We start from the raw sequence: 13544 nt of genomic DNA, 5'->3' as shown, positions 1-13544 counted from the left end.
TAAGAAACAGTCATCTTGAAAATTCCTGCAAGTTGAATGCTGCTATATACTTGGCCAGCACTAAAGATGGCTTTAAAAATGCCAGGATCAAAAGTGATGCACGGTGAGTTCAATAAAGCCACTCAAGGCATCAGCTGAGTGCACTTCTGGTATGAAAATTGAGGTCTCTGCAAGAAGAACGTAATGTTTCTGTAGTGCTGATTTTTGGATACAGTAATATTGAGATTAAATTATTTCATGAAGGATTATGCAGAGTTTTCACGGTTTACAAATGTGTACATCTGTCATGCCAATTTAAATTTATTCAGAACTTCTTTATAATTGTTCTACCAAATTATCTTCATTGCGAAAGTATTTAGGATCAGAAATGTTTGCCTAGAATGGGAAATAGTGAAGATCCAGTGTAATATGAAGATAATTAATTCACTTTACAGTATATTCTGTGAAGTGCTTTGAGACGTCTCGAAGATGTGATAAGGCGCTATATCAAATGCAAGGATTATATATTTTTATTATTGTAAATACTGTAAAGTGAATTGACTGTATATATTGTGGACAAAACGCAGCAGCCAATTGCGCACGGTAGAGTCTCACAAACATTACCTTTTTTAAGTCATATCCCATAAACTTCTAATTTACCTATAAACTTAACTGTAAAGCTAAACCTCAGATTTTTTATATAAGTATTCAGCTTCCAGTTAACAGTGGCTATTTGGTGTAAACCTAGGTATTCTGTACAAAATCATTTTTGTATATCTTTTAGATAATTGAGAAAATCAAACGAGACCCTTCGGAAGAGATTGAGATTCTGCTGCGCTATGGGCAACATCCTAACATTATTACCCTAAAACATGTAAGTAGGTTTAATTCTAATTTAATTTGCACTAGTATTAATATGGAGAACTGTTATAAAACTATCAGATTTTTGTATTATAATTCCTATCTACATAAGTACTTCAATTAAAAATCCAGTCCTTTTTTCCTGTGTTTTATGTAATCAGAAATGAATGTTAACATGTTAATGGACAGACTCCTTTAATTGTATAGCTGTGTCTTGATTGTACTCATCTGTTTTGTTGCTGTATGTTTTACAGGTTTATGATGATGGCAAATGTGTATACCTAGTGACCGAACTCATGAAAGGGGGAGAGTTACTGGACAAGATTCTCAGGCAAAAGTTCTTCTCTGAACGTGAAGCCAGTGCTGTACTGTACACCATAACAAAAACTGTAGAATACCTGCATGCACAAGGGGTGAATAGCTTGATGTGTTTTTAGTACATACAGTATTTGATACAGTATTTGATTGCTGCTGTTGAGGGATTGATTGAATGATGGTCCTTATTTGTTTTTTTTTAAAAGTAGCAATATTGTGGAAATGTTTTAATATGCAAATTCATTTTTAGGATATAATTTTCAGAAAGTAATTTTGTAGCTGAAGAATATAATAACAAAAGGTGACAGATAAAGAATTGTTGCAAATTAGAATGCTTAACATTCAAAGCATTACTTCTATTACTTATTTAAAGATTCCTATTTTTTAATAATCAGAACGTAACATCCCAAATATGTGATTGCATACAGGTGAACCCCATCTAATATTCATTTTTAAATTTTAGAAATTATATAATCAACCTTTTTAAATTATGTTTAAGAATCATACCTAAACATTAACCACTCATTTCTCATTCTGATGCAAACAAACCTGCTGTAGTTTCCAGCATTCAGTCTTTTTTATCAGACTTTAGGTTTCAAACTAACCTGTAGGACTTGTACATTTGCTTGAAACTGACCTTGAATGATGGGATTATAACACTTAATAATCCATGCAGATGCACATTCAAGTCCAGTTCCAAGACCACACTTAATTTGCAGACTAAGCCGACGCTGCCTGAGTTACATTTTACATCAGACTAGCCAACAACTTCAAAACTTTACATTAGTGCTGTATAATGTTCCAAAGTATATGTGGGTTTGTATCTACGTTTACCCACATTAAGTTTCTGATCTCTGTGCTATTGGCAGTGAAAAGTGAAGGCAAGGCAATTTCCACGAATAGGAAGAAAAATCTCTTCAGGCAGCACAAGCAGCTCCAGTTAGTGGCATTGGCTGAACCCTCGAAGTGGGTCTCTGGCATATCCTCAGGTAGAGATTGTATGTGCCATAAGGAAACTTGGGCGGGGATATTAAAATGTAGGTTAAGTCGCCCATTGAAGATTTTATAATTAGACTCTTAACTGAATTTAGTAATCAAGTGCTTTTTGCATTGTATGTGAAAGAAAAATCCATACCAGTAAGTCATGGATTACATTTGTGTGTTTTTTTTTCTTTTGTTCTCAGCAAGGTTCGACATATGAGTCCTGGGGAACAGAACATTTTTAAATTTTTGCAATACCAATATCAAGTCCTCTCAGGATAAGATTAGTAGGGATAGATTCAGAATAAGCCTCCTTTTATATTTAAAAAAATATTTATAATATACCATACCACCAAGGCGATAACATTACAATAAAATAATGGAAAACAGAAGAAGCCAAGAGGCAAGCGTGAGTTAGAGTTTATACAACAACAACAACTTGGATTTATATAGCGCCCTCCACGCTGGACAGCGTGTTATATAGGCATGTCAAACTGCAGACCAGCTTTTATATTAAAAATTGTAATAAATATACAAATAGTAATGCATTCATTCTTAATACTGTATATTTTCAGACATCTGTACACACACAAGGTTTTATTTACTACAATTTTTTATTTATCATTTTATTTTATGTGAGTGCCAATTAATGTAGAAGTAAAAGCAATATTATAATGCTAAATTGCTCTGGGAAATAGTTGGAATAGCTTAAACCATTTTTATTTAAAATCCTTAAGCCATGAAAGTGGACTTTTCCCCTCAAGCTGTATTAAATCCCAGTCACAAGATGAAAGACTATTGTGTCTCTAAATTTGGCAACAATACAATTTATACAAAATAAGCATACTTTACTGTCAATCCTGTGACGTAACTTTGTTACGTGAAAGCCCCTATATCAAGTGCAAGGAATTTATGTATTGTGTGTTTCGTCCACAAAATGTATAATCAGTTATGATTATATGCATTTACAGTATGTTCTGTAAAGCGCTTTGAGACCTCTCAAAGATTTGATAAGGCGCTATATCAAATGCAAGGATTACTATTATTTTTATTGAATTGGAAGTTTGATCACATTGATCATATAATGCACTTGGGTTCATTAGTGCTTATACAATATTTTCTGCCTTTCCCTCCACCATACTGCTTCTTCAAAAGATTGTGACTCATGTTGAAGTATCTTCATGAGCAATGGAAACTATCCAATATCCTCGACTGCAAAACTACTCGTGTATGAGTGGTTGAGAGGTGTCAATTGGGAGAAATCATTCTAGATCTGATTCTGCCATCACCTAACAACCATACTCTTAAAATTGGGTTACTGGATAACCCAAGAACTCTAGATCAGAATTTTAAAAATTGTATGACAAACAAAATATATTTTTCCAAATTATCTTTTACACATTTTACACCACTGCTTATTTCATAAAGGTCAGTTTAACCCAACATAAACTTTGTCTGCATTATACAGAACTACATAAATATGCTACACTAAAGTCCATAAAGAACACCATTTTTGTAATGCATTTGTTTAAAAAAAAGAGGGTTATAAAAGATTGTGCCATCAGTGTGTGATAATGTTTCAATATATTTAGGTAGTGCACAGAGACTTGAAACCAAGTAACATCTTGTATGTGGATGAGTCCGGTAATCCAGAGTCCATTCGGATTTGTGACTTTGGATTTGCTAAACAACTACGTGCTGAAAATGGTCTTCTCATGACTCCCTGTTACACAGCTAATTTTGTTGCACCTGAGGTAAGGACTTTTATACCGATTTTTTTTGAGTACTAAAGTAGTTTCTAATTTTAAAAACATTTGTTGTTGCAGTCAGTAAATGTTGCTTCCAAAATGGGGGGGTTCCACATGTTACAGGCAGTGTTAAGATACAAACTGACATCTGCAATTTACAGCGCAATTTGCATATAGTGTACCTTTCTTGTCGGGAGGTTGTCTCAAAACACTTGACTCAGCTGACAGGTTTGGGTGTTTGGGGGAGAGGGGGATTACTGAGAGTTAAATCTTAAGGTAAACCATTAAGACTCCGCCACTGTGGAGCGCTCTGGGACGCTAACCTTGTGTGAGGTGCTGTAAACTTTCAAGCTTCGAGCGGAAGGGTTGAGTCTGAGGAGTACCAGAGATCAGGCAGAGTACATGAAGCAGAGCAGTAATTGTTGAGAAAGAGAATAATTGTTTCAGGTAACGTCTTATACTTTGCAGGTATTAAAGAAGCAAGGATATGATGCTGCATGTGATATCTGGAGTCTAGGTGTTCTCCTTTACACAATGCTCACAGGGTAAGAATGTAATTCTGATGATTCTTTAGCATGTTAAAATCAACTTATTAAATGGTGGTTTTCTTCCCTATAATCCCTATTCTGGTGACCGTGTGGCTCAATTCATAACATTTGCCTCATCAGAAAGTTCAAGCCCTATGTTGCGACTTTGTGCTCAGTTGAAGCTTGGGGAGTGCTTTATTGTTGGAGATGTCATTCTTTGGATGATAAAACACAGAGCTCCTGTCTGCCTACTCAGATGTATGTTAAAGATCCTATGGTACATTTTCCAAATGATTCACATCATGGCTGCTTCTGGGACATTGCTACATATACAATTACATTTGACAGTAAATTTTGTGGTGCTTTGACATGTCATTCTGACTGTGAGGTACTATTAAATGCAAGGATTATTATTATTCTGAAGGTGGTAACAACAATTTAGGGTTTATCCCAAGTGACCAGAAGACAAGAACAGGAATGTTGAGTTGATTCACTGCAGAACAGGGAGCCAGTGGAGACTGGAGAGGGTGGAGGTGATGAGCTTGTAGAGAATGGGGAGTACTCACAAACTTTATTTAATTACAACTCTGTTTGAATTTTGGGTGCCATGATTTTCCCCATAGTTCCATGCTCCCTACAAATGTGTAGGTCAGGTCTGCATTACATGACGTTTTCTCACTGTTGCATCAATGAGTCCATACAAATTCAAAATGAAATTGACCATTTTTAAGAGGTGTGCAGAACTCTACATACTAACAAGTAAATGATAGCAACTAATTTTAATGATTGCTCCTTTTGGTGTTGAAGGCCAATAAGTAGAGAGCCAATTTTGAATATGGTTGGTGATTCTGCAGCGAGATCCAAAATGTACAAATACTCACAGCCGCACAAAATCACACTTCTTCCTTAATGTTTATTTTCAAATAAATCTGTTTATGTCATTGCTTATACATCAGTACTGTGTAATGGGAAATGTCATTTAATGATTAGAAATTGTATCTGTTTCAACAGATACACCCCCTTTGCCAATGGACCTGATGACACTCCAGATGAAATCCTGGCAAGAATAGGCAGTGGCAAGTTCAGCCTCGCTGGAGGTTACTGGGATACGGTTTCAGATATGGCTAAGGTAAATCAGAAGGCAAATGAAATTCAACCTATTGTGGTACTGATCAGTCTGATTTGATACTGTACTTCAGTTTATGAGCATATTGGCATGACTGCAAACTATTTGTATCTAATCAATGTCGAACAAATCAGTGCTGTGGCAGAAGAAATAGTTCAGAAGCCTACTGGATTAAATATTGTAATAGGAGGTCAGCCGGGTTAATTTCATAGCAGTCTGAGTCAGTGTGGGTTCAACTCACAGGTCAGGACATTCAGTTCCCAGTCTAAACTGACAGTCCAATTCTGTGCTTGGGGAAGAATGTGTTCTGTATCGTCAGAGGTAGCCATTTTTCTGATGGAGCATTAAACCCTGGCCCCATTTGACTGTTTAGGTGGACATTAGAAATCCCATAGCTCTCTTTGAAAAGCAAAGGGAATTTTTCCCTGGGAGAGCCAACTATTTACCCAATTTTTTTTTTAAAAAAGCTTATTTACTTAATAGCAATTTGTAATAAATGTGATGTGTGTAAATTGGCTGCCATGTAGCTTCAAATGGTCACTACACTTTACAGAAAACACAAAATCACATTGAGATATTTCAGGGTGATGAAGTGCTGTATCAAATGCATGGATTTTTTGTTTATTTCCACAAGAAACAGTGGTGAAGTTAGTTGGCATATTTCCATATTCATTCAGTGTTAATGTCTGACATATTTTGGGAATAGATATGCAGCTTTGTAATGGAAAGGGTATGTGGGAGAGACGAGGCATTGGCACAGCAGCAATGGGAACAGTTGAATAGATAATAATAATAATCCTTGAATTTGATATAGCGCTTTTCACGTCTTCTAGGCGTCTCATAGAGCTTCACAGAATATACTGTAAGATAAAGGTGATACGTTTGGGTTTTGGGAACTTTTAACTTTTCCACATTAATCCTTTGAAGATGTTATAATTCTCGAGCTAGAGCCAGATTGGAACATTTCCTGTAATTGCAGCCTGTGCGGTTAGGAACTGATCAGTCTTGCTTATCTGCTGAGTTGGAAACATGATCTTTTATTTGCATTTGATTTAAACATTTTGCTTGCCATATGGTTGGCTAATCATTTTGTCTGAAATTTCCACTGTTTGAATCATATAATCTTATGTTTACTAAGGCTTGGCAAAGGTTTTCAGTAATAGAATGTTAAATTGTTAATGTGGCATTGTTTTGATGTTCATATGTAGATTTGAATGATTTAGATTTTTGTTGAATTTTGACAAATTTTACCTTTATTTCCGCAAGCTTTTGGCTATAAAATTGTCCAAATTCCAAGTTGTAAGGCTGCCGTGGAGGTCACTTGTTGCACATCACATTTTTGAAATTGAAGATGCACATCAAAAGTTTAGTTTTTTAAAAATAAATAATAAATAATAATCCTTGCATTTGACACAGTGCCTTATCACGCCTTTGAGACTCTCAAAGCACTTCACAGAAGATACTGTAAAGTGAATTGACTGTATATTTTGTAGTCAATATTTAACGAGGAGAATTCATTTTCATCAATTTAGAGAAAATTGGAATTTGTTTCCTTTTTCTAAATTGTAAGCCAGTAAGCCTATTTATACTGCATGTTCATTTCAGGAACAAAACATATGTGTTAAATAGCATCACAGAAAATGTTCTTGTTCTGATGTAGGATCTGGTATCTAAGATGCTTCATGTAGACCCACATCGAAGGTTGACGACTGCCCAGGTGCTTCAACATCCCTGGATTGTTCTTCGGGATAAATTGCCTCAGTTTCACCTCAACCGTCAGGATGCACCTCATCTAGTAAAGGTGAAATTGATTGTCTATAGAATTGGTCCATTAACTATGATTTAACAATGTGACAACACTGCCAATACCGACCTGTACAGACAAAATACAGCTAGCCTGTAGAGTGATGGAAGCTGAAATAATTCTACGAAAAATACAAAACGTAGTCCATCTGATAACTTGAAATTGTTTTGAATGCTTTCGAAAAGTAGGATGAATTTTGTCACTATAAATGGAAGAGTTGAATACACCAAATTGTGTCTGTGCGGGGATTCTTTTCTTTTGGGTTTTTTTTTCAGGAGATACTAGAAAATTAATTATTTTGGAGGGGGAATATCAGCTAGCTTTTTTTTACTCTTGACCACTAAAGTGACTCCTTCTTGAAGGTCTGTATCAATATCAGGTGAGCTCAAGCTCAACTATGATGCCATAGACTGTCAACACTCACTGACAAGTTTAGTACATGGATAATGCCAGCAAGCAGGAAGCCATATAGTGGAGCATCCCTGGCACCAGGACTTGTACCCAGACTTCATGGTGTGTGGAGGGGGGACACAGAGAGAGAGAGAGAGGAGAAAGAGAAAAATTGTTGTGAACTATGTGAACACAACATTGGTTGTGAAGTGGCAGTAAGACCATCATTGAGATTTTGTTTGTATTTGATGAGTGATACAAGTGTGTGCTTTCAGCACAGTGTTGTGTAATGTCTTTGTAAAATATGCTTCTTTATGAACTAGTTTTTGTTTGTTCTTTAGGGTGCCATGGCAGCGACCTATTCTGCACTGAGCCATTCACCGTTGCAGCCAGTTCTTGATCCAGTTGGTAGTTCATATCTGGCCCAGCGAAGGGGTGTCAAGAAACTTACCTCAACTGCTCTGTAAAGTGAGCTCTGCTGAAAGCTGGTTTCCCAGCAACTTTGGATTTTAATGCATACTTTGGAGAGCCATCCTGATTTTGACCTTATATAATGCTGCTTGATTTCTGTTGTCCTGCTTTAAACAATTTGATACCGAGATTTTTTTCATTTTTTTTAGCTTGAACAGAGATTGAAGCAGAACCATATTTGAGAGTAAAAACGATTTGAATAAAAACATAGCAACTGCATTAATATCATTTGTTTGTAAATTAGAAATAGAAAAAGGCAATCGACTATTAATTCATTTCCAATTAATGGAAATGTTTAAATCGTTCTATAACGTTTCACGGCAATTATAGATTTATTTTCTAAGCACTTGGGTTTCTATATAATATATATTCTGTAGGTGCTATCACTGTAAGCCTGTCATTGAAACATTTCAGGCTTAGTTACATTGAGTATGCAGGAACTTTTATATCCATTTTTTTGAACTTAGAAAGAAAGTCTGTCTGCATTAGCTAATTTCACATGAACACTGTGAAATTTCAATTATAGAACACTGGCCAGTTGCATGGAAGGGCAAATAACTACTGCTTTAATGCAGATGAGAGATGCTTCATTCTTATCTGAATCCAAGGGTCAGGGTTAGCAGCCATTGAATACAGTACTGTTATCCCTAAGAAAGAAATCTCAAATATTATAAGACATATTGATGGTAACATTTAATTTCTGTGCAAGAAAAACATTTATACTGTGATATTAGGGTAGTATGATGTGAGAGTGAACATATATTTGCAGTCGCTGTCGTATTGAACAAAGCATTGTATTGCATTTCTCCACAGTATTTGGATTGACATTATAATGCACAGTAAAACAATTACACCAGTGAAAATCGGTCTTAGCTTCAGCTTTTCATCCTTCTCAGTCCTTTTATATACTCCTTATAATTGATGGGTGGGAATGCAATAGATTCAAATGATGTACATTTATTAGTGACCATCTAGTTACCATACCTAAAGGGAAGGTGTAAAGATGAGGGATGTAATTATTTTGAAATAATTCAAAGTCTAAAGTGGATTTTTAAAATAAAACCATTGGATGTAATATTTTTCTACACTTCTATTAAATCAAACTTTATACTGGATTCCACTGTATGGCATGATATTGAGTTAGATGTTCTAAGTTTTTTTTGTGTGTATTCTGTCATTACCAAAGTGTGAATTTGGAAGTCTGTTTTTCGTGACATTGGGTTTGGCACTCGTGCCATCAAAATGCCATAGAATCGTCAATGCTGGAAGAGTTTGACTTCATTGTGCCTCATTCTGGCATATAATCAGGATATTTTCTTTTGGAATCTTCATTTTGACCTGGGCTATTTCAGATGTAGCTAGGAGTGGAATCATGAATATATCATTATTTGTGCTCCTTGTGGGCTGGCAATTTTTGTAATCTTGAGGGAGAACTGAAATTTATACAAAATAAACTGTCAAATGTATTAAAATTGAATGTAGTATGTCTTACTTGCAACCTGTGAGCTTACTTCACCTTTAGCAATTAAGTATACAAACTAAGGCATTCGTAGGATTGGGTTTTTGTATATTGTAAATCATTCCATTTGTATACAGCCATATTAAAACTTGCCAAAATGCTAATTTGATTGAATTAATTTTTAGTTTGCCTTAGCTGGTGCTAAGGTTGCTGGTATTTTCATATTAGCAAACCTACCAATATATTCCACTACAGTTATTACAATACAATTTGCATTTACATAGTGCCTCACATCAGGATGACATCTCAAAGTTTGTGGCACTGCTAGTTAAGGTGTGAACAAGAGGCTGTTTTTAAGGTCAGCATTAGTAAACCCATCTTCTTTGAAAATTAATGACCAAAAACTTGTGAACTGAAAAAGTAAAAAATCTGGCTGAATTAAGTACGTGCTCCAGACAAACCTGTCCATAATTTCCTTTTTTAAAAAGAAAATGTCATCTTTAGTTCATGTGGGCTAGAGTTAGAGATTAATATTACTGTTTGGAAATGAGTAAAAATGGCTTGTGGCATGGTCCTTCTCATAAGTGGTGAGCTTCCATTTTTAACTTCACCCTAATGTGGCTTATAGCAGTGTTTCTGAATGACCAGTCTGTTGATCTGCAACAGTCCTTGATAACCTAAATGGACAATCCATACCACGAATCTTAAAAGGAGTGACCTGGCACTCATTGATTATTGATTTTTAATCAGAAAGTATAAAACGCTTGACTACTTTAAATTAACTAATTTAATCTTTAATTTATGAAATACTAGCTGTACTTGTTGCAGCTACACTTGCAACCAGTTTAATTTAATTGGCCTTCTCTCTTTCACCTGGCATTTTTATTTGTCCTTGAAAGACTTGATCTTCGCTTCTTAGGAATCTTTACCCCTTAAGATTAAGAAAATGTGCTATTGAACTTGTTAGCATCCCTTATTTGCACACACGTCCTGTTGGGAGGACTCCTGACAGACAGACATTTCATCTTTATTAGTATAAATAGATCTGTCTAGAAGGGTATGTGATCTCTGTTGCTTCTTTGTTGCAGAATACCATGCATACTTTTTGGGGGCTTAAAGCATTTTTTTTAATATAGCTCAACAACAGAAAGCCCTGAACTAAAATATGTCCATGATACTCCCCCATGCAAGATCTTTCTGATGAGGTATGAATCATGTCTCTACGTAAATCGGTTATTGCATTCTTGACAGACAGACATTTCTTCTTTATTATAAAAAGATGTTGGTGAATTGGAGCAACAATGGGAATAAGTGCAGGTTACAGCCAAGCTTTCTGCTCATCCTAATCATTATCAAGTAAACCCCATCCCCAACTGCTAGGAAGTAATCCATGTGTGGCTGTTGGATTTGGTTGTGATGCTCAAAATATTTGAATACTAATAGCCCAGACTTGTAGAAGTCGCTTGACTGTGACACTGGAGGACTGCCTCACCACCTACACGCGTATGTGCTGAAAAGACTGCAAGTTTAAGAATGCATCTTGGTTTGTGATCACATAACTTCGCTCTTGTACAGTTTATTTTAAGCGCTCCAATGCTACCTCACATTAAGGATGTTACTGTATATAAATGCAAGTTGTAACTTGTGATGTCAAAAATCCTCAAGATTGCAGTTTCAATTATATCACTTCCACCAGCACATTCAATTGATCCTAAACTACTATGAAGCACGGTTTTATGAAACTCCATGATGGACTAAGGAGAGAATTAATTTTCTTGTTGGTGGGCCAGAATCACAATTGTAGAGGAAGATTAAAGGAGTGATTTCCTGCTTGTTATACTAATTGCTTTCCACTAATGTTTAATGCTGAGTATCCCTACTTCTCAAGACTGCAATTTAATAAAACAAAATCCATTCTTACATTTGATGCAGCACCTTCACTTTGTCGAAACATCCCAAAGCACATAATATGATTTACTGTAAATTATTATGACTGCATTTGTCGATGAATAGGGCAGTCAATTTTGCACAGAACAATGTCCCGCACAAAGCCGTCAAGGCTGCCTGACTCAGACTATTGAGACTGAGAAGGTTGATTTTGATTTGACTGACATGCCATTGCTAAGCATATCACCTTGGAGCCAGTTCAGCTCCAAGGAGAGTCCACCTTCTCCTCCCCCACCCCCAAAAAAGTCACTTCGCTTTACAGTATATCCTGTGAAGTACTTTGATATATGAAATTTAAAGATTCTTAGTTATTATTAAACAGGATTATATCACTAGTTTCACCAAAAGAAAAAAAATTGCAAAGCAAGGGAATGAAATTAGTAATAAATACATATTACACAATTAAAATTGAATTATAAAAGGTAATGGGTATAATTTAAAATTGAAAAAAGCAGGCTTTGCCAACTGACTTAAAATCGCCTCAAAGATAATAATAATCCTTGCATTTGATATAGCACTTTTCACGTATTCCAGACCTCTCAAAGCGCTTCACAGAATATACTGTAGAGTCAATTGACTGTATATTTGTGGATGAAACGCGGCAGCCAATTGCGCACAGCAGTGTCCCACAAGCAGATGTGGATTGGGTGACCACATTTTTTTTTCGGGGATTATTGTCCCCAGAAAAGCAATCCACCAATTGACTAACAACCGGATTACTACTTACAGCCAGGTAAACGGGCGTGTGGAGTAAAGAAACTTGCCCAGCATTTCATTTCCCCCCCGCGCCGGGAATAGAACCCAGAGGTCTCTCCCTTGCGAGGCGGATGCTCTGACCACTGAGCTATGGGACTCCACAAGGTACTTGCTTTTTTAAAAAAAAATTGACTCTGAAATAATGTCCCACTTCAGCGACAGCGTTTCTAACTGCCATGATTTGGACAGAGTTTGAGTAATTTCAAAACGTTGATCATTGTCTCTGGAATAAATGTAAATTGGCAAATAGTGTATTGCTGCCATCCACAGATATTGTTCAGTACTGCAATGGAAACTCTGGAGCCTCGTCTCTTAGTTGGTTTAAGATAAGACTGACCTCAACAACCCTGGGTTTGTGAGTGAATGAATAGCCAGTGTTCTCTCCATTATGCAGTAACGTCTGCTGGAAAGTGCATACGAGTGGATATTGAGTGAGAACAGTATTGGGCTCAAGCTACACTGTGCCCAGTTTAATACTATGCTCGTACTCATTGTCTAGGATTACACATGAAGAGCAACCACTTGAACAACAACTCGCATTTATGTAGAGCCCCTCACGCAGGGTACCGTCCCAGAGCGCGTAAGGTCCTGGAGAGCAGCAAGTGTCTTTGGAAGTGGGAATTGTAAATCATGCCAATGCTTTGCGAAACCTATACGGTCCAAAAAAAATGATCAGAGCCTGTGAGAGCTGCTGAGGTTTTATTACAATTAGAAGAAAGCGCGGTTTGTGGGACACTGCTGTGCGCAACTGGCTGCCGCGTTTCGCCCACAAAAATATACAGTCAATTCACTTTACAGTGTTAAAAAAAAAATAATAATAATAATCCTTGCATTTGATATAGCGCTTTTCACGTCGGGAGGACGTCCCAAAGCGCTTCACAGAATATACTGTAAAGTGAATTGACTGTATATTTGTGGGCGAACGCGGCAGCCAATTGCGCACAGCAATGTCCCACAAACAGTCGTAGATTGAAAATGACCAATTTAATTATTGTTTTTAGTTTTGGAGGGATTATTATTAGGCTCTGTGTGGAGTAAGGAAACTTGCCCAAGGTTTCGCCCTCTGCCTGGAATTGAACTCAGGTCTCTCACTTGCAAAGCGAGTGCTCTAACCACTGAGCTATATTATTATTATTATTATTATTAAAAAGAAATGCAAAATACTGCAGATGCTGGAAAG

General features: G+C 36.4%; 1 protein-coding gene across 4 annotated transcripts in view; it reads left to right on the top strand.

The window, feature by feature from the left end:
* The window catches only part of LOC103177513 (ribosomal protein S6 kinase alpha-3), a 37154-nt gene extending 27480 nt beyond the window's left edge, over positions 1–9674 (top strand). For all 4 annotated transcript variants that reach the window (XM_042334124.1, XM_042334122.1, XM_042334123.1 and 1 more), the window contains 7 exons: positions 764–853; positions 1095–1253; positions 3729–3890; positions 4353–4429; positions 5423–5540; positions 7198–7338; positions 8073–9674. In XM_042334124.1, the coding sequence (XP_042190058.1) occupies positions 764–853; positions 1095–1253; positions 3729–3890; positions 4353–4429; positions 5423–5540; positions 7198–7338; positions 8073–8198 (873 nt within the window). In that variant the 3' untranslated portion in view covers positions 8199–9674. The remainder of the gene's footprint in view (positions 1–763; positions 854–1094; positions 1254–3728; positions 3891–4352; positions 4430–5422; positions 5541–7197; positions 7339–8072) is intronic.
* Positions 9675–13544: the final 3870 nt, after the last annotated feature.

This window comes from Callorhinchus milii, unplaced genomic scaffold (assembly GCF_018977255.1).
Source record: "Callorhinchus milii isolate IMCB2004 unplaced genomic scaffold, IMCB_Cmil_1.0 Scaffold4, whole genome shotgun sequence".
Lineage (NCBI taxonomy): Eukaryota > Metazoa > Chordata > Chondrichthyes > Chimaeriformes > Callorhinchidae > Callorhinchus > Callorhinchus milii.
Note: the sequence above shows the minus strand (reverse complement) of the source record. Positions and strands in the feature narration are given on the sequence as shown.